This window comes from Delphinapterus leucas, chromosome 13 (assembly GCF_059928025.1).
Source record: "Delphinapterus leucas isolate spDelLeu-1000000601 "Yukka" chromosome 13, BTC_Dleu_Yukka2, whole genome shotgun sequence".
Lineage (NCBI taxonomy): Eukaryota > Metazoa > Chordata > Mammalia > Artiodactyla > Monodontidae > Delphinapterus > Delphinapterus leucas.
Window position 1 is genome coordinate 83,407,327 of NC_143141.1, and position 22,471 is coordinate 83,429,797.

The following is a 22,471-nucleotide window of genomic DNA, read 5'->3' on the forward strand; positions in this document are numbered from 1 at the left end:
CGGAGGAAGCAGGTTGGTGCGTGGCGGCTGGGCTGGACTGTCACGCACGGGGGTTTATATTTCGTCTTCCCAAGTGTTTTCTGCAGGTATTGGCATCCCAGATTAAAAATCCGCATTTCTCTTTGGCCCCGATGCTGGGTGAGAGGCCTCTGTATGCGGTACGTGCCTTAAGGCATGCAGAGCACTTTCCTGAATGAGAATCCGTGTTTGAAGTACACATTTTACAGAGCTGTTACCCAGCCGATATTGATCACTCTCACACGGGTTTGGGGGGCACAGCCTGATTTCCAGCAGTGGCCTGCTGGGTGCAAGCTAATAAAAGACAGTGAGTGGAATTCCAAAGAGACCTTTATCCCAAGCTTTAAGCAGGGCTTCTTTATGTCAGCCTTCTTTTATCTACTCTTTATAATAACGTAAAGGAATTATGAAAATGTCATGCATTTGAGTTTTCCTCCTCCGATGTGCTCCTGTTGGAGTAGCACAAGAGGAAGGTCGTCCCACACAGGGCGGTGACCCCCAGTTCTTTCAAAAACAGCCCTCGCTTTATATAACGAGGTTGCGCTCTTTGTCCGGTCTCTGGTCCAAGTGTTCTGTTCTTCACGTTACAGCTAAAGTCAGGACACCGAGGGAACATGTAACTCAGCAGGGAAGAATAGCTTGAAAATTTATTTTCTATGCTTTTATACTTTTGTTGTGAAAGATTATCGTTTGTTATCTTATAGAAAAGCCTGCTCTCTGATGGCAGGTTCAGCCAGCATAAAAAAAGGGCCGCGAATAAAATGCAAATATGTCTGTGACAATCTAAATCCATTTTCATTTTTCTGGACCACGAGTAGTTTTTATGAAGATGGAGCATCTTAAGTATATCACGCATCCAGTTTACATTGACATTAACTATAAACAGGTTTTAAAATATGCAAATTGCTGATTTCCTTTGTTACAGTGGGTGATAACTAGATATTTTTGATAATTTTAACAATTGACAATAGTTTTTATTGTTAAGCGTCTAGTATATGCTGAGCATTGTATATTATTATTCACTAATACTTATTCACACACACACACACACACACACACACCCCACACTGCAGAGTAGATACAGTTTACCTCTGTTTTACTTGGGAGGAAACTAGAGCTCTGAGAGTTTAGGAAAATAAATTCCAGTCCTATGTCCATCCATCGGGATCCTATGCAGCCATTAAAATGGCAACGTTGTAGGTGAATATCTGATACTTGGAGAGATTTTATGAATAGATGGTGAAGTGAGTGAAACAGGTATCAAACACTAAATCAGGGTGGTCCCATGTGTGCATTTTGTACAGACACAGACAGACACACACACTCATAGGAAAAGGCGTGGAAAGACACAAGCAGAATCATGCCAGCGCTTCGATGCGCTCCCTTTTCTTCTCACTCACAAAGTTGCCCTTGTGCTTCCAGGGTGTGAAGGAGCTGTGCTCGCTGCTGCAGCACCAGGCCCTGCTGCTCCCGTCTCTGAAGCTTCTCCTCGAGAGCCGAGACGAGCATCTGCACGCCATGGCCCTGGACCACATCACCGCCATTGCTAAGGTGCTCCCTGCGGAATTTCTTTCTTATGTTTCAGAGAAATGAATTAGTAATGCCATTCTCATCAAGAACAACCGTGATTTACTCAGGACTATTTTATCTCCACTCTGACCACATTAGCTGCTTCTGTTTATCTAAGCAGTAGATATTTGTCTATTTCACAAACATTCACTAAACTCCTCCCATGAACCACACTCTGGGTTTAGGTGCCAAGAATACAAATCCAGATCATGAAGCATCTTCTCTAGAGAAGCCGTGTATTAGTCTCAAGAAAATGTCAAAGCAGCCTGGGACTAGCGGACTAGTCCTTGCCACTTGAAATCTTGGTCGAGGAGCTCCTAGCATCAAGCAGGTTTTCTGTGCCTGCATGTGTTTGGTTATCTACTAATAAAGGGTGAGAAAGAGTCATGTGTCCTGGCACCGTCGGGAATCTCAAGCTCGTGTTTCCTCTGGCGGCCGACACCACCACTGAAGCCCCTCCTAGTTTGAGGAATGGGGGGCTAGAGTCAAGGCTGGAGAGTCCTCCCTCAAGGCTGTTGCCTTGTTATCATGATTAAGGAAGAAACTTTCACTTCCCTTTTTAAATTTTACACTTTAGGATTAGATAACTCAGGGTTGTGTTTAATGAATTTGCATTGTATTATCCTTACTGAAACCCTTCTGCGGGGCGATCATTCTTTCATTTGAAGCGTGTATGTGTGTGCTTTAACAAAAATACAAGAGGATGTCTTTTAGGGACCAGAGAGGGCAGAAGGATCCTAGAGCAGTGGTGCAGTGAAGAGATTGATGAACAGATGTCATGGATGTACAATTTTGTTAATGACAAAGGATGCAGAAAGCAGAACATAATTGCATTTGGAAACAGTAATAATGAACAAAATGAGAAAAACCTAGTGCCTTTATTCATTTAGATATATTTTCAAAATAATGTAAAGTTTCTCTAAAGATTTTGTGTTGATAAAAATACCCTTCGTGGGGCTTCCCTGGTGGCGCAGTGGTTGAGAGTCCGCCTGCCGATGCAGGGGACACGGGTTCGTGCCCCGGTCTGGGAAGATCCCACATGCCGCGGAGCGGCTGGGCCCGTGAGCCATGGCCGCTGAGCCTGCGCGTCTGGAGCCTGTGCTCCGCAACGGGAGAGGCCACAATGGTGAGAGGCCCGCGTACAGGAAAAAAAAAAAAAAGCTTCGTTATCACTGATAGTTGAGCATGACAAGGGCCTCTCTAGAAACTAGACTGAAGTAGGGAATTGAGGGGACTTGTCCAGTGGTAACCTCCCTGTCTCTCTGTGCTGAAATAAAAGTTGCATAATGTTGGGAATTTACAAGAAACTAAGAACTGCAGTGAGATTTTTTTTTCTTAGCTGATTTTTAATTGCAAATCCAAGACATCGGGAAGAAGGGAAAACTGGAGAAAATCAGGCTGCATACTTTCAGTGTCTTTTTTCCCTCACCACCGTTTAACGTATTCATATCTCTGCTCAGGTCTTCCCACTAAAACCTGCCATGGGCCTCTTTGAGCATAAAACAGTGATGTATTAAACACTGCCGTTCCCCATTCGTCCTGTGTAGGGCATTCCTGACACACTCCTGAATCCCATAGGCGAGCGTCTCAGTTTTCATTTTAAAGATTCTTTATCTCAAATGCATCAGAACTGCAACTAGAAGGGGGGCTCCCTAACTGTGAACCAGCCCTGCTGCCTGACACACACCCCTGCATACACGCATGTGCACACGCACACGTGCACACACCATCAAAATAAGAAATCAGATGGGAATGTTGCATCACCCAAGTCATTCTTAAACGGCACTGGTTCCCCTCCATATAACACTTTGATCTGCACGTTTGACGCGCAGCGCTGTGCTGAAAGCCTGTGGGGGTTCGCCTAGGGCTGCGATGAGAACACCCAAAACCTCTGTGGCCTTCAGGTCACAGGTGCGAAAGCCAAAGCCAGAGGCGCACGTTGCTGAGGCGAGTCACTCACCTACCACTGAGACCCTTACTTTTAGGAATGCGGTAATGACACTGACTTGTAACTTCTCTGCACTAAGTTGAGTACTCACATTAGGCTGGCCCATCTGTGACCTTCAGGTGTGTTCATGGAAGCTTTTGCATCCTCCAGGGAAATAAAGTGTTGCAGATTTTTCCAGTTTTTAAACATTTTTTAACTTTTTATTTTGAGATAGTTTTAAGTTCGCATTCGGTTGTAGAAAATAACAGCAAGATTTTTTTGTACCCTTCACCCAGTTTCCCCAAGTGGTAACATCTTGCATGACTATAGTATAATTATCACCAAGACGTTGACAGTGATACAATCTCCGGACCTGATTTGGATTTCACAGTTTTATGTGCCCTCGTGTGTGGTGTGTGTGTGTGTGTGTGTGTGTGTGTGTGTGTGTGTCTGTGCATAAAGTTCTATGCAGTATTGTCCCTTGGAGATTCATGTGACTACAGTGAGGACCCAGAGCAGCTCCATCACAAGGACCCCCCAGGCCACCCCTTATAGCCACAGCCAGCCCCTCCCTCCCCCCCACCCAGCAGCCAGTGGCAGCTGCTAATCTCTTCTCCATCTCTGTAATTTTGTCGTTTCAGGAGTGCGATACAAATGAAAAGAAATTACTATAATTTATCCTTGCTCTCCCAGCACCATTAAAAAGTCATGTTATACTTTTCTAAGGGAAGAGTTTCATTGGGCCTTTTTGCAGGGCTCCTGTCAAGCTATTTTAAATCATACTTGGTATTACAGTGAAAAATATGAAATGTTGGCTTTCTTTTTTTGTGTTTATTTTGCTATTCACTCTGTCCATTACTGTGGGGGCGGGGGGCTGAGTTCATCAGTAACTTGTTTCTGCCCTTTTGGTTGTTGACGGTAATTCCTGTTGACATTGAAAAAAACAACAAAAGCAAAAAACATCTGTCAAAGGAACTCCTCTGATGGGCAGTTGTTCCTGCACAGTGCGTGGATCCAGGCAGAAAACGCCTCCACTTGCTTGCTGATAGCTTGTATAATTCTGCTATTTGTTCTAAGATACTGACAGCTTTATAGGTGTTTACATTTAAAAGGGTGGTACTTAACGCTGATGCCAGAGATTATACCAGCTTCTCTGCCAATAGCGGTGCTCACTTCTTTCTCTAAACTTTTCTGAAATTGCAAGCCTCTGGTGTTTGGCATGTCCTTACAAATGGCCAGCAGCTTCTTTCCTAGGCCAGAGATAGAAAGGCCTTCTTAGAGATTATGCCACTGATGAATAATTAAAACTCTGGTGTGGTCCTGACTGCCGGATCACCCTCTCCATCAGCCTTGGTGAGATTTAGAGCTCACCTTCAAAACCTTCTTCTCTCCAAGAAGTATATTCATTGCTGGTGAGTTTGAATCTCATCTCTGGATACCTTCTACCAGGTGGAAGTCTCTTGACTCATTCCATCAAAGTAAGCAGATGTGTATTTACAATAGCTTCACAGACTGAAACATTTCCCGGCTCATAATTCCGGACGTGTGGTGGCTTCTGCTCTTCACTATGTCGTCCTTTTTAGTACTGCTCAGTGCCTCTGCCCGGACGCCACATCGCAGGGACTGTCCTGGACAACGTGCCTGTTAAAAGAATCATTCATGGAAGGGTTTAAGACCTTTGGCACCTAATTAAGTGTTTCTCCCTGATGCTAGTAATAACTATCTCCAGTGCCAACTGTGCCAGGTGCTATAATAGGAACATCCTGACCGTCCCTTTTTAATAATCCTCTGGAAAGATACCATTCTGGTTTCACAGATGAAAACACTGAGCCTCAGAGGTCATACGGCTAGTAAGTAGCCTGACCTGAAATTGAAACCCTGGATCCAGTGTTCAGAGCCTGTACTTGACCACGCCGCTTCTTTTGACCTAACTTAGTGGGCTCTCTGATACTGGAAAAGGGTTGTCTCCACGGGGTAGTGAACTTGCTGAAAGCATCTTGAACCATATAGTATCAGCACTGAAAAGAGCAGTGCAGAGCTAGCTTGACAGCTTGCCCGGTACAGGGCTTCCTTTTCCAAATCCGCTAAGTCACTGGGCCCTGGTCCAGCCCGGCTAGGGGTGGGGAGCTGACCACTCCCTGGGTGCTCTGTGCTGTGCTCTGAAAGCCCTCGTAAGAGAGCACCTCTAGAATGAAGCCTGCAGCCTTTATCTTGAACATGTGGATCTCAGTTCTGCCCGGTGCAATTGTTTCCACAACACAGTCCTTCATGGTTTTAATAAATTCATATTAAATTCTTATCTCCTTTAATTTTGCCATGAAGGTACTGGAACCTACCAACATTACTCGCAGTGACCAGTGTCTAGGTTGGAGGGAGAGCTTTAAAGATTCTCAGAAAAGCATGCTTGGATTAACATGTTTACAGTCGACCCTTGAACAGCACAGGGGTTAAGCCACGTGTAAGTTAGGCTTGGCCCTCTGTACCCGAGGTGCCTCTGAATCCACATCTGAGGTTCCTCCACATCCGTGGATTCAACCAACGAGGGACTGTGCAGTGCTGTAGTATTTCCTACTGAAAAAAAATCCACGTGTAAGTGGCCCAGCACAGTTCAGACCCACGTTGTTCAAGGGCCAACATGTATATAAAACCGGGAAACCTTCCTTTCTTTGCTCCCCCTTTAACTCAATCCATATTTCCAACAAGGACCTCCCTGGTGAGCATCTGTCCCCCGCTGTAGTGCTCCCGTAATATTGCCTTCTCGCGTTGAAGTCAGGCTCACACATGTCCCCCACAGCCTCGGCGTGCTGTGATAACAGGGACCTTGGGCTGGGCTCCTAACAGCCCTGTTTGGTGTCTGCAAAGCCCTTCTTTTGTTTTGGCCCTTATGTCAGCTGGTTTTCTTCTAAGCGTATCCAAACCAGGTTAGGCTGAAGCGATCCAGTCATGCAAAGAAGGATCAAGTGAGTGTTTTCCTGTATCTCTTACAGATACCAATTGCCATTACACTGATCTATTTTTTTTTAACATCTTTATTGGAGTATAACTGCTTTACAGTGGTGTGTTAGTTTCTGCTGTATAACGAAGTGAATCAGCTATATGTATACAAATATCCCCGTATCCCCTCCCTCTTGCGTCTCCCTCCCACCCTCCCTATACCACCCCTCTAGGTGGTCACAAAGCACCGAGCTGATCTCCCTGTGCTCTGCGGCTGCTTCCCGCTAGCTGTTTTACATTTGGTAGTGAATATATGTCCATGCCACTCTCACTTCGTCCCAGCTTACCCTTCCCCCTCCCCGTGTCCTCAAGTCCATTCTCTATGAAACTGACCTATTTTTACAATCACTGTTCTTTTGTCTCTTTTAGTACCAGGCTCTTTTTCTCAGAATTTTGGGCATATCTACTTATTTCTAAATACCATTTTAACTTGTACATACCTAGACGTGTTGCTTTCACCCATCTTCCTTCATCCTCAGCTGGTAGTTGGTCTTCTCCGTGAAGGAAGCTCTGCAACAGAATATCTCCCAATCGTCTCAGCTGGTTGCCTCTAGCGACAGGCAGCTCACTCCCTATGGGCTAACCTATTAGATTTCTAGATAGCTCTGATGGGTGGCTGCCTTACTTAGTGTGAACAGACATATAAAGCACCATTGTGCATAGGCTGGTACTGTGTGCTGGTGTGAGGAATGGGTAAGACATTTGTAAAGATGAAATAAAATACACATCCCTCTGTGTAGAGGAATTATCTCATCAGGAGATTGACATATGAAATAATAACACAAGGAATTAAGCAAAGTAGAAAGGGGGCAAGTACAAAGTTTGGAACTAGCCAAACTCAGGGCCCCAGAATGGGTCATAGAGGTGACCAAGCTTGAATCTTCAAAGATTCTCTCCCATTGTTAGATCCTCAGTCAGAGCATTGTCCTAATTTTGGATTTAGAAGAGGTATGTATGCTACTAAATCCCGTGCCAGGAGTGGAGCTGATGGTGTGCCGAGAAATGGAGTCTGAATGCCATGCAAATAGATAGAGAAAACAAAAAGTTACCTGCAGGCATTTTTCTTATTCCAAGTATACACTTCTGTTGTCCTTTTATTTTTCTGCACTTGTAGTTGATATATTTAATAACTTTTATTAGTAATAGGATATGTAGCAGTGAGACAAATATCCTTCTCTAAAGTAAACAGTGAAATAATATTAAATAAACTTCTTTAAAGTAATTGAAATGAGGTCCTGCATGCATTGGGCTACTGGGATTTCAGCTTCTCTCCTTACTGTAATTACTCTTAGCTTCGTACGGATTCATAAAATCAAAGATTTAATTCAGAGGAGGTTCATTACCTATTGTTGAAACAGGAATTAAGCAGTTAACATTTTAATGGCTTGGAAGACAGTAGTGCTTCGTGCTTTAATAAGTTTTTTTCTCCAAGATCTGCAAAGTTTCATTTATTCTCAAAAATTAATCACCGACCAAAAAACAAAAAATCACTGACAGAGAAGGCAAGCCTTTTACTCATTGTATGATATATGTAAGGCCTCCTTCTTCTTCTGTGCTTTATTCCTGATTTGTTTGACTGTAATAACTCCAGCCATTTACTGAACTTGAACTCTACACCAGGCATTGTGCTAGGCAGTTAAAAACATAGATTATCTCAACCTCTGTCTGTTGTCTGTATTTCACATGTGGAAACTGGGGCCTGGAGAGATTATCCTTAACAAGGTCATACATCTATGTAGCTAAAAAGCCAGGATTGGAAATTGGTCTCTCACCCAAAAGCCTGTCTGCTTTCTCTTCACAAGATGACTACATCACACTCTAATTCAGAGTTATTTGATCAGAGGAATTAAATCAACTAATCCTCCTGGACTTCTGACATATTTATTTCAAACATCCAACTGACTCCAAAAGTGACCGAATATATTTTCTTCCTCAAGCCCTTAAAGCACCAATCCAGGAGCGGCCGGGAGCCCAGGCAGTGACACAACCGAGTCGGGCAGACGGGTGAGGGCAAGCACCGGGCTCAGCGCCGCTCCAACTCCGGCATCGCGCTCCTGAGCACCGCGCGGCCCACGGCAGACGGAGTCCGCGAGAGTGTGCCCCAGAGCTCGGGGCAGTTACCTGCCGAAGCTCCGCTCCCGTGAAAGCAGTCCCTGCCGGCACCCTCCGCTTTCCTAGCCGCTCGCCAGCCATGTGGATGAAAGGCTCTTGGTGCTGCAGACAGGAGTCAGTGCTGTGCCTCTGAGGTGGGAGAGCCAACTTCAGGACACTGGTCCGCAAGAGGCCTCCCAGCTCCACGTAATATCAAACGGTGAAAATCTCCCAGAGATCTCCATCCCAACACCAAGACCAAGCTTCACTCAACGACCAGCAAGCTACAGTGCTGGACGCCCTATGCCAAACAACTAGCAAGACAGGAACACAACCCCACCCATTAGCAGAGAGGCTGCCTAAAATCATAAAAAGTCCACAGACACCCCAAAACACACCACCAGAGGTGGATCTGCCCACCAGAAAGACAAGATCCAGCCTCATTCACCAGAACATAGGCACTAGTCCCCTCCACCAGGAAGCCTACACAACCCACTGAACCAACCTTAGCCACTGGGGACAGACACCAAAAACAACAGGAACTACGAACCTGCAGCCTGCAAAAAGTAGACCCCAAACACAGTAAGATAAGCAAAATGAGAAGACAGAAAAACATACAGCAGATGAAGGAGCAAGATAAAAACCCACCAGACCTAACAAATGAAGAGGAGATAGGCAGTCTACCTGAAAAAGAATTCAGAGTAATGATAGTAAAGACGATCCAAAATCTTGGAAATAGAAGAGAGCAAATGCAAGAAACATTTAACAAGGACCTAGAAGAACTAAAAATGAAACAAGCAACGATGAACAACACAATAAATGAAATTAAAAATTCTCTAGATGGGATCAATAGCAGAATAACTGAGGCAGAAGAACGGATAAGTGACCTGGAACATAAAATAGTGGAAATAACTACCGCAGAGCAGAATAAAGAAAAAAGAATGAAAAGAGCTGAGGACAGTCTCAGAGACCTCTGGGACAACATTAAACGCACCAACATTCGAATTATAGGGGTCCCAGAAGGAGAAGAGAAAAAGAAAGGGACTGAGAAAATATTTGAAGAGATTATAGTTGAAAACTTCCCTAATATGGGAAAGGAAATAGTTAATCAAGTCCAGGAAGCACAGAGAGTTCCATACAGGATAAATCCAAGGAGAAACACGCCAAGACACATATTAATCAAACTGTCAAAAATTAAATACAAAGAAAACATATTAAAAGCAGCAAGGGAAAAACAACAAATAATACACAAGGGAATCCCCATAAGGTTAACAGCTGATCTTTCAGCAGAAACTCTGCAAGCCAGAAGGGACTGGCATGACATATTTAAAGTGATGAAGGAGAAAAACCTACAACCAAGATTACTCTACCCAGCAAGGATCTCATTCAGATTTGATGGAGAAATTAAAACCTTTACAGACAAGCAAAAGCTGAGAGAGTTCAGCACCATCAAACCAGCTTTACAACAAATGCTGAAGGATCTTCTCTAGGCAAGAAACACAAGAGAAGGAAAAGACCTACAATAACAGACCCAACACAATTAAGAAAATGGGAATAGGAACATACAAATAGATAATTACCTTAAATGTAAATGGATTAAATGCTCCCACCAGAAGACACAGACTGGCTGAATGGATACAAAAACAAGACCCACATATATGCTGTCTACAAGAGATCCACTTCAGACCTAGAGACACATACAGACTGAAAGTGAGGGGGTGGAAAAAGATATTCCATGCAAATGGAAACCAAAAGAAAGCTGGAGTAGCAATTCTCATATCAGACAAAATAGACTTTAAAATAAAGACTATTACAAGAGACAAAGAAGGACACTACATAATGATCAAGGGATCGATCCAAGAAGAAGATATAACAATTGTAAATATCTATGCACCTAACATAGGAGCACCTCAGTACATAAGGCAAATACTAACAGCCATATAAGGGGAAATCGACAGTAACGCATTCATAGTAGGGAACTTTAACACCCCACTTTCACCAATGGACAGATCATCCAAAATGAAAATAAATAAGGAAACACAAGATTTAAATGATACATTAAACAAGATGGACTTAATTGATATTTATAGGACATTGCATTCAAAAACAACAGAATACAAATTTTTCTCAAGTGCTCATGGAATGTTCTCCAGGATAGATCACATCTTGGGTCACAAATCAAGCCTTGGTAAATTTAAGAAAATTGAAATTGTATCAAGTATCTTTTCCGGCCACAACGCTATGAGACTAGATATCAATTACAGGAAAAGATCTGTAAAAAATACAAACACATGGAGGTGAAACAATACTTAATAACGAAGTGATCATTGAAGAAATCAAAGAGGAAATCAAAAAATACCTAGAAACAAATGACAGTGGAGACACGACGACCCAAAACCTGTGGCATGCAGCAAAAGCAGTTCTAAGAGGGAAGTTTATAGCAATACAATCCTACCTTAAGAAACAGGAAACATCTTGAATAAACAACCTAACCTTTCACCAAAAGCAATTAGAGAAAGAAGAACAAAAAACCCCCAAAGTTAGCAGAAGGAAAGAAATCATAAAGATCAGATCAGAAATAAATGAAAAAGAAATGAAGGAAATGATAGCAGAGATCAATAAAACTAAAAGCTGGTTCTCTGACAAGATAAACAAAATTGATAAACCATTAGCCAGACTCATCAAGAAAAAAAAGGGAGAAGACTCAAATCATAGAATTAGAAATGAAAAAGGAGAAGTAACAACAGACACTGCAGAAATACAAAAGATCGTGAGAGATTACTACAAGCAACTCTATGCCAATAAAATGGACAACCTGGAAGAAATGGACACATTCTTAGAAATGCACAACCTGCCAAGACTGAATCAGGAAAAAATAGAAAATATGAACAGACCAATAACAAGCACTGAAATTGAAACTGTGATTAAAAATCTTCCAACAAACAAAAGCCCAGGACCAGATGGCTTCACAGGCGAATTCTATCAAACATTTAGAGAAGAGCTAACACCTATCCTTCTCAAACTCTTCCAAAATATAGCAGAGGGGGGAACACTCCCAAACTCATTCTACGAGGCCACCATCACCCTGATATCAAAACCAGACAAGGATGTCACAAAGAAAGAAAACTACAGGCCAATATCACTGATGAACATAGATGCAAAAATCCTCAACAAAATACTAGCAAACAGAATCCAACAGTACATTAAAAGGATCATACACCATGATCAAGTGGGGTTTATTTCAGGAATGCAAGGATTCTTCAATATACACAAGTCAATCAACGTGATACACCATATTAACAAATTGAAGGAGAAAAACCATATGATCATCTCAATAGATGCAGAGAAAGCTTTCGACAAAATTCAACACCCATTTATGATAAAAACCCTGCAGAAAGTAGGCCTAGAGGGAACTTTCCTCAACATAATAAAGGCCATATATGACAAACCCACAGCCAATATCATTCTCAATGGTGAAAAACTGAAAGCATTTCCAGTAAGATCAGGAACAAGAGAAGGTTGCCCACTCTCACCACTCTTATTCAACATAGCTTTGGAAGTTTTAGCCACAGCAATCAGAGAAGAAAAGGAAATAAAAGGAATCCAAATCAGAAAAGAAGAAGTAAAGCTGTCACAGTTTGCAGATGACATGATACTATACATAGAGAATCCTAAAGATGCTACCAGAAAACTACTAGAAGTAATCAATGAATTTGGTAAAGTAGCAGGATACAAAATTAGTGCACAGAAATCTCTGGCATTTCTATACACTAATGATGAAAAATCTGAAAGTGAAATCAAGGAAACACTCCCTTTACCATTGCAACAAAAAGAATGAAATATCTAGGAATAAACCTACCTAAGGAGACAAAAGACCTGTATGCAGAAAATTATAAGATGCTGATGAAAGAAATTAAAGATAATACAAACAGATGGAGAGATATACCATGTTCTTGGATTGGAAGAATCAACATTGTGAAAATGACTCTACTACCCAAAGCAATCTACAGATTCAATGCAATCCCTATCAAACTACCACTGGCATTTTTCACAGAGCTAGAACAAAAAATTTCACAATTTGTATGGAAACACCAAAGACCCCGAATAGCCAAAGCAATCTTGAGAATGAAAAATGGAGCTGGAGGAATCAGGCTCCCTGACTTCAGACTATACTACAAAGCTACAGTAATCAAGACAGTATGGTACTGGCTCAAAAACAGAAAGATAGATCAATGGAACAGGATAGAAAGCCCAGAGATAACCCCACACACACATGGTCACCTTATCTTTGATAAAGGAGGCAGGAATATACAGTGGAGAAAGGACAGCCTCTTCAATAAGTGGTGCTGGGAAAACTGGACAGGTACATGTAAAAGTATGAGATTAGATCACTCCCTAACACCATACACAAAAATAAGCTCAAAATGCATTAAAGGCCTAAATGTAAGGCCAGAAACTATCAAACTCTTGGAGGAAAACATAGGTAGAACACTCTATGACATAAATCACAGCAAGATCCTTTTTGACCCACCTCCTAGAGAAATGGAAATAAAAACAAAAATAAACAAATGGGACCTAGTGAAACTGCAAAGCTTTTGCACATCAAAGGAAACCATAAACAAGACCAAAAGACAACCCTCAGAATGGGAGAAAATATTTGCAAATGAAGCAACTGACAAAGGATTAATCTCCAAAATTTACAAGCAGCTCATGCAGCTCAATAACAAAAAAAACAAACAACCCAATCTAAAAATTTGCAGAAGACCTAAATAGACATTTCTCCAAAGAAGATATACAGAATGCCAACAAACACATGAAAGAATGCTCAACATCATTAATCATTAGGGAAATGCAAATCAAAACTACCATGAGATAATCATCTCACACCAGTCAGAATGGCCATCATCAAAAAATCTAGAAACAATAAATGCTGGAGAGGGTGTGGAGAAAAGGGAACCCTCTTGCACTGCTGTTGGGAATGTGAATTGGTACAGCCACTATGGAAAACAGTATGGAGGTTCCTTAAAAAACTACAAATAGAACTACCATATGACCCAGCAATCCCACTACTGGGCATATACCCTGAGAAAACCATAATTCAAAAAGAGTCATGTACCAAAATGTTCTATTTACAATAGCTCTATTTACAGCTCTATTTACAATAGCCAGGAGATGGAAACAACCTAAGTGTCCATCATTGGATGAATGGATAAAGACGATGTGGCACATATATACAATGGAATATTACTCAGCCATAAAAAGAAACGAAATTGAGCTATTTGTAATGAGGTGGATGGACCTAGAGTCTGTCATACAGAGTGAAGTAAGTCAGAAAGAGAAAGACAAATATGCTAACATATATATGTAATTTAAGAAAAAAATAAAATGTCATGAAGAACCTAGGGGTAAGACAGGAATAAAGACACAGACCTACTAGAGAATGGACTTGAAGATATGGGGAGGGGGAAGGGTAAGCTGTGACAAAGCGAGAGAGTGGCATGGATATATATACACTACCAAACGTAAAATAGATAGCTAGTGGGAAGCAGCCGCACAGCGCAAGGAGATCAGCTCTGTGCTTTGTGACCACCTAGAGGGGTGGGATAGGGAGGGTGGGAGGGAGGGAGACACAAGAGGGAAGAGATATGGGAACATATGTATATGTATACCTGATTCACTTTTGTTATAAAGCAGAAACTAACACACCATTGTAAAGCAATTATACGCCAATAAAGATGTTAAAAAAAAAAAAAAAGCACCAATCCAGCTGACGTCAGGGATGTTGATTTTCCCCAGACCATACACCAAAGTGATTCCCGACCAATTAAAAAGTTAAGATATTTTTAAAATCAGAAAATTATATATATGTATATGTATATATACACACACCCACACAAACATACACATACACGCATACATATCAGATCCTTCAAGCCAGTATAGCTTCCAAGCTTTAAAGCAATAGGAAAAGGATCACAAAGGAACAGATCCTTTCCTATGATATAAAAATGTAAAACTTCTACAAGACAACAAATAACCAAAACAGAATTGCCAACAACAGATTAGAATGTCCATTATATCAATAACTCAAATCAAATTTAATGTCTAAGTTATACAAAGAACTCCTTCACATGTGGAAAATGATGTTGAAACTCCAGTTAATGAGCAAAGGATTTGATCCTTCCCACAAGAAAAAATAAAAATGACAGGAAATATATGGAAAAAATTCATTCTTGCAAATAAACAAATTAAAATAAAATCATCTTTGAGGTACCTATGCATATCTCCTAAATTAGCAAAATGAGTTTCTTTTCAAAACAATAACATCCACAGCTGAGAAGTTTGCAGTGGAACTGACACACTCCTCCCCTGATAGCACCCCTGTGAGCTGGACGGTCCACGTCACTGTGTGACTGCACTGCTCTCACATCCTCAGCCAAAAATGGTTTCCGATGCTTTGCCCCATGTATTGGTCTGCTCAGGCTGCCATAACAAAGTACCACAGACTGGGCAACTTACACACTAGAAATTTGTTTTCTTGCAATCCTGGAGGCCCAGAGTCCAAGATCAAGGTGTCAGCGGGATTGATTTCTTCTGAGGCCTCTCTCCGTGACTTGTAGATGGTTGCTTTCCCCCTGTGTCCGCGTGTGGTTGCCTTTGGGTTTATGTGTGTGTCATCTTCTCTTCTTATAAAGACACCAATGAAACTGGATTAGGATTCACCCAAATGACTCATTAAACCTTATTGACCTCTTTAAAGGCCCTGTCTCCAAATACAGTCACATTCTCATGTATTGGGGGGTAAGACTTCAATATATGAATTTGGGGGGATACATGACATCCCATAAGACCCCAGTTATACCTCTTGTAATAATTTATTTTAAGGAGATAATTCAAATAAAGAAAGGATATATGTAAAAACCATTCACTTGTAGTGTTTCAATAATATCAAATGATTATAAACAGCTATTTATAGCAGGGGAAGTTAAAAAACTTGTTCAATAGACTACTTTGCAGCCATTAAACTTTTTTTTTGTTTGTTTTGCGGTACGCGGGCCTCTCACTGCTGTGGCCTCTCCCATTGCGGAGCACAGGCTCCAGACGCGCAGGCCCAGCGGCCATGGCTCACGGGCCCAGCCGCTCCGCGGCATGTGGGATCCTCCCGGACCGGGGCACAAACCCGTGTCCCCTCCATCGGCAGGTGGACTCTCAACCACTGCGCCACCAGGGAAGCCCCATTAACCTTTTTAGGAATGAAAACTGTGTGAAAATCGTTTTTTAGAATTCTCAACATATGAGAAAGGTAGGTACAAGTGTCACAGGATTGATTGTGGAAATATATTTGCATATAGATAATTACTAGAGAGAAAAGGAGGATAAAATAATTTTCTTGTGGTGATCCTGATACAGAAGACTTCTTTCTTTTTTAAAACTATTTCCATTTTTTTCTTTTTATTTCACAAAGAAAAATCAGGTGGGTTAGAATGAGTAATTCTAACTGGTAAGACAGTTGTAGGCTTCTGTGGTAGGTAGTACTAGATGATCAGTGGCTTAAGTTAGGATTTTAGTCAAAAACAAGAAAAACGAAGACAAGCTGAGGCTTGAAAAGTAACGTAGCAGCTCCACGATGTCGCGATGACGCCAGGAGCTCTGCTGCGCTGAGGAAGACCCAGGCTGGCCTTGGTGCCCCTGAGGCAGGCGGCTTGGCGTGTGCGGAGGAGCGGTTCTGGCTGCCTGTGACCGCGGGCAATCCTGGGCAATCCTCTCCTTCTCTGACTCTCAGGCTCCTCTTCGTTAAAACGCAGTTGTTGCACTGGGTCCTTAGAAAGGCCTTCTCTTACTTTCTGTATTCTTTCATTCTCTGTTTTGTCCCAAATATGTACAGAATAAATATGCAGTGTTTTCCTTGCACATGACAATTATAAAGTATACTCTGGCCATCCTGTACATCTTGCAAAGAGCCGGAATCAGATAGAAGGCCAGAGAAAGGAAACAGAGTCAGCCCTGCATTTTCCCAGCATTTGCTTATGAGGAACTAAAGCAGAATTTCCCCCACGCCCTCCCCTGGCCACGGCCCAGGCTCAGTGGAGGTCCACGGTCTCTGCCTCCGCCTCTCTCTAGGGAACCTCTGAGCGGGCCAGGACCACAGGGGAGATGTCGGAGTTCACTGCCGTGACTATAGCCTTAGGCTTCCTCAGCCGGGATGGTAGATGGAGAGCTTTTGGAGGGTGGACACCCACCCTGCCTTAGGACACGGGCAGTTATCCGAAAGGCATATCCAGTGGGAAACCAATTTTCAGGATGTCATTGCGCTGGAGAGAAGCAAACAGAAGAGGGGATCAGAGGGGCAGCATTCACAGAACCCCTGTCACTTCCTCGAGCTGGAAAAATCCATCATTCCCTTTCTGGGAGCCTTTCAGGCCCCCAGAGGGAGGGGTCATGAGTCAACAGAAAGAATAATAAAGGTGTCCTAGCCTTGAAGGCTTATTCAGGGCAGCAAAGAAAGTACCACCCTGCGGTGTTTGGACGCTGAGACTTTTATCCACGTATTTTATCAAACATTTGCCTGTAGCATCCTGGCACACACTCTGTTCTCTCCTGGAGGGTTAGGTGGAAGGATTCTTTATTTTTAACAGTGAACCAAACTAACAACACGCACAGTAACTCAGCCGCCACTCGTGCACTTGTGTGTGTGCCCGCGCTCACATGACCGTGTGTCGAGGCTGAGGTGTACCGTGAAAGGACGCGAGCTTTGGAGTTACTCATTCTTCACGTGTTCATTCCACAGATCTTGCTGGGCTCCTCCCATGAGGCCCACGCTCTTCTGGGCCTGGGGCTGCAGGGTGAACAGAGGACACACCGTCCCTGCTCTGCAGGAGCTCGTAGTCTGGGTCGGGGGGGGGGAACAAACGGTAAACGCACGCACTAGTCAGAGCTGAGGGCTCCTGGGCGGCAGCAGCCTTATGATGCTCGACACATGGCTCCGAGCTCACTGAGCCTCGGTTTATGCGTCTGTCAAATGAGATCAGAACAGTCTTAAAGGGATGTTTTAAGGCTTACAGAGAAGATGCCTCAGTGGCACGTGAGGGCCTCTCAGGAAGTGGCAGGCACCGTGATGGAGTTCAGGTCCTGGTTCCTACTCTGGAGCAAAAGAGAAAGGAGGGAAAGAAGACATGCAGAACCTTCGTAAGCAGCCGCCCCAGTGGGGAGGATGGAAAGCTCTTCTGCCACTTTCAGCAGCAGAAAAACTGGTCTTGTACCAGTTGCTTTTGTCACCACCTCTAAAAACGAAAACAAACAAAAAGTGGGAAATTGAATTCAACGTCAGTGTCTTCCTGAGTCAGAGGTGGATGAGCGGAATGTAACGGTTGATGGAATGAGAGGCTGAAGAAAAGATGCCCAGAGTTTGCAAGACTCTTCAGTTCTGAGTCTAGAATCTTGTTCAATCATGTACGTGTGCACTTTACAAAAATGTGACAGGTTTCAGTGAGGTAGGTTCATTCAGCCATTTAACGAGTGCGAATTAAACTGCATGCTGAAATGAAAAGGGCTGCAACCCCCCGTGCCCTCAAGAAGCTCCCAGGGTGGTAGAAAGGCAGCCGGACCAAGCACCATAATACAGCGCAGAGGGGCGTGTGTACGGCGTCCTGGAGTGTGGGGTGAGGGGTTCAGCTTGGCCAGGAGATCTAGGGGAAGTGTCACCAAGAAGATGGCACTGGAGCTGACATCTTTATGGGGTTTTGAAGGATCACTGCTTGGTAGGAAAGATAGGCGCCGTCTGGTAGTGGGCAGTAACTTTTATTCTCAGAACTTCTTTTGTTTTAATCCTCGCAGCCAGTCGACACCCTTGACCTTCTTGTCTCCAGTAGCCTTTCCTCCTTGTCACAGAACACTCACGCCATGTACAGTTACGTAATAGAGTTGGTCCAAACATGAGATAATTGGCTTTGAAATGCCACATTATTTCTGTGGTTACTACACCCCAAACTATTAAAAAGTGCACAGTGACACGAAGAAGAAGCTGTCGTGAAGCTGTTTTATGACACCCCAATGTAAATGAGAAGCCCTGAATTTTGGTCTGTGATTCGTGTTGACTTGATTCCTTATGAAAATATGGACAATAGTAAAACAAAAAAATATAAGCTAAGTGTCAAAGCCATGGAAAACCATGCATAGGCCAAGAAGATAAGACCAGGGAGGAAGTACAGAAAATATGCAACTGAAAGAGCACAGAAAACTTGTTTTTAAAAAAGGTGAGTTTGGTGCTGAGCTTTCTAGAGGCTTAAGCAAGAACAACTTTTAAACACCTCCTGTCGGTTACCCTATTTACAACAGTGGGGTTGATGGTTGTACTTTCTCAGTGGAGTAGAAAAAGGGTTTTCTTGTTCCGAAAAGAATTGTTTTCACAGGGATCTACATAAAGGAGAGGTTTGAGGTTAAAGAATATGGACCATGGTGAAGCACAAATGAAATGGTAAATGTGGTTGTTAACAAGCTCGAGCTTTGAAGTCATACTGACCTGAATTCAGATTCTGGCTCCACAGTTTACCGACCACGATGTTAAGCGAAATTCTTAGCCATGAGTTTCCTGATCTGTGAAGTCAGGAGGTTAAAGTGCTGGCTTCACAGGGTAGACCAGGAGGACTCAGTGAAGGAGCACACGTCCGGCACTTAGCACAGCTTCTGACACTCGATGTGGGAGCTGCCACTGCGATCCCAGGGCGTCTTGGTACATGGCCATGTCTTACGTGAAAAGGAGACCGGGTCTGCCATCCCGTGTGTGTGACGCCAGAGACGCTCATGCCCTGTGTGTGCTTCTCGGAACAGGCGCTGTTAGCCAGGGTAAAGGGGTTTCTGATAACAAAGGCAGAAGGGCAGCGCCCAGCACAGCAGCGGGGATGTGTCTGTATCTGCTGGTGGGGAGTCAGCAACGCCCACCCCTCACGCCTGCCTGTCTTACCTCTTGCAGGTGAATGATTCAAACTGTGACCGAGAACTTCTCTCCCTGCTCCTGGACGCCAAGCTCTTGGTGAAGTGCGTCTCCACTCCCTTCTACCCACGTCTTGTCGAGCACCTCTTGGCCAGCCCCCAGCAAGGGCGCTGGGATGCAGAGGATCTGGCCAGACACCTGCGGGCAGCTGGCCACGAGGCCGAAGCCGGGTCACTCCTCCTGGCCGCGCGGGGCACCCATCGGGCCCTGAGGACCTTCAGCACAGCCCTGGGTGCGGCGCAGCACTGGGTGTGAGCACGCCCGCCCATGGCCACCGCCGTCACCAGGCTCAGCTGTTTCCAGAGGCAACATGTGTACCTGTCAGTTGTTCTCAGTGGTTTCAGCGAATTGCAAATAAAGCTGTATATAAATGATGAGCAAGCTGCCACTTTTTTTTTTTTTTTTTTTTTACTTTGTTTTCTTTCTTATAGCGACTGGTTAACATACTTTCCTATTAAGAGAGACTGGACTCTTCTTATTTATTTATTTATTTATTTTTTAAACCATCTCTTCTGATAGAATACAATTAATACAGTGTCTAAAACTTCAGTTCAGGCCGTTGGCTGTGGTGGTGGTGGAAGGGGAGAGCGTGTGGAATGGCCAGTGGCTGGAGCACGTCCTGGACGGAGGAAGGATGGACCTGGAGTCACGTCTCAGGTTAGTTATGCAACTTTGGGCAAAGTACTCCCTCTCAGAGCCTTAGTCTGTCCTGTAGAAAATGAGGGTTGTGTTATTTATCTCACAGGTTGTGTGTCATGTGAGGCTCTGTCAGATACTTAGCAGGGGCCCAGGAAATGTTACCTCTTCCCCCACGTCACTCATGTAGATGAATTGTGATTTGAAGGCCACAGGTAGATGATCAATACCAGCACACGATGGCTGCCTATTGATTAGGGGCCTCCAAACCTGTCAACATCTCCGTAGAAGGCTGACGGGTTTGCATGTCTGTAGAACCTCTGTAACCGGGGGGTGGGCTGACAGAGCCAGCCAGGATTGGCTGTCGGGGGGTCACTGACTAACACACAGCCAATCGTAACAGGGGCGTGGTTAGCAACACCCTTGGGAAAAGCAGCACAGAAAGGGAATTCCCTGCGCAGGACCATAAGGACCCCAATGCACAACTCACTGGCATGTGCTTCCACTGCAGAAGTGTGCGCTTGAAGGTGAAGGTTCTCGGCTGGAAGTCCTGGGCTTAGCTCTCATGAAAGCCTCACACCAGGTTCAACCCACAGCAACTACCCCTAGGCAGCAGTTGGCAGGGAGCAAACTCTGTGACTAAAGGACCATCGGAGGATCTGTCTGATGCACACTGGTCTTTACCACAACCCCAAAGAAATATTTGGAGAGAGAGAGAGAGAGAGAGAGAGAAGGTGGCCGTGTACTCATAAGAATGTTTAGTCTAGATAGATAATGTCATCTAGGACAATCCTTTACTACAATGAATAATTTTTAATTAGTTTAAGTAATGTGGAAAGGCTGCCTCTGGTCAATTTCCATATTGCTCTGTCAGAGCCATTGGACTGAGTGTTATGTGGCTCACTGAGCGTTGTTGACGTGTGGCATATTGGGACAGCCTAGTCTCCACCTTTCCCCCCCACACCCCCACCAATGCCACACACATACCTGGTTGGGTCCACCCTCTCTGTAAGAGTAAGTTCACTTCACCTCACTTCACCCGTCATCATCACCATCACCATCACCATCATCACCATCATCACCATCATCACCATCATCACCATCACCATCATCACCATCACCACCATCACCACCATCACCATCATCACCATCATCACCATCATCACCATCACCACCATCACCACCATCACCACCATCACCATCATCACCATCACCACCATCACCACCATCACCATCATCACCATCATCACCATCACCATCATCATCACCATCACCACCATCATCACCATCACCATCATCACCATCATCACCATCATCACCATCACCACCATCACCACCATCACCATCACCATCATCACCACCATCACCATCATCACCATCATCACCATCATCACCATCATCACCATCACCACCATCACCACCATCACCATCACCATCATCATCACCATCACCACCATCACCATCATCACCATCATCACCATCACCACCATCACCATCATCACCATCACCATCATCACCATCATCACCATCACCACCATCACCACCATCACCATCATCACCATCACCATCACCACCATCATCACCATCACCATCATCACCATCATCACCATCATCACCATCATCACCATCACCACCATCACCATCATCACCATCACCATCATCACCATCATCACCATCACCACCATCATCACCATCACCATCATCACCATCACCATCATCACCATCATCACCATCACCACCATCACCACCATCACCATCATCACCATCACCATCATCACCATCATCATCACCATCACCATCATCACCATCATCACCACCATCACCATCATCACCATCACCATCACCATCACCATCATCACCATCACCATCATCACCATCATCACCATCATCACCATCACCATCACCATCATCACCATCATCACCATCATCATCACCATCACCATCATCACCATCATCATCATCACCATTATCACCATCATCACCATCATCGTCACCATCGTCTTCACCGTCTGTCATCACTGGCTTCATTTCATTTTTGCTCCTATGAGTGTAGCTAGCTAGAGTCTTCTGACAGGAAAAAGGTTTTGTCATCTTTGGAGGAAGATTTACTGGCATAAAAGCTCACTCCACTGACTTCTGACCAGTTGTCTATTCCAGGATTGAGTTCTTTGCCTGAACCTTCAGCAGCACCTGGAATCTGGGAATGGCTTGTACAAGCTTCTGAAATGCTTCTGAGGAAAAGTCTC

At 43.9% G+C, this 22,471-nt stretch overlaps 1 protein-coding gene across 5 annotated transcripts in view; it reads left to right on the plus strand.

The window, feature by feature from the left end:
- NBAS (NBAS subunit of NRZ tethering complex) overlaps positions 1–19,962 on the plus strand; it is a 343,094-nt gene extending 323,132 nt beyond the window's left edge. For all 5 annotated transcript variants that reach the window (XM_089923423.1, XM_089923419.1, XM_089923421.1 and 2 more), the window contains 2 exons: positions 1,441–1,569; positions 19,569–19,962. In XM_089923423.1, coding sequence (XP_089779549.1) covers positions 1,441–1,569; positions 19,569–19,844 — 405 coding nt within the window. In that variant the 3' untranslated portion in view covers positions 19,845–19,962. The remainder of the gene's footprint in view (positions 1–1,440; positions 1,570–19,568) is intronic.
- The last annotated feature ends 2,509 nt before the right edge of the window (positions 19,963–22,471 follow it).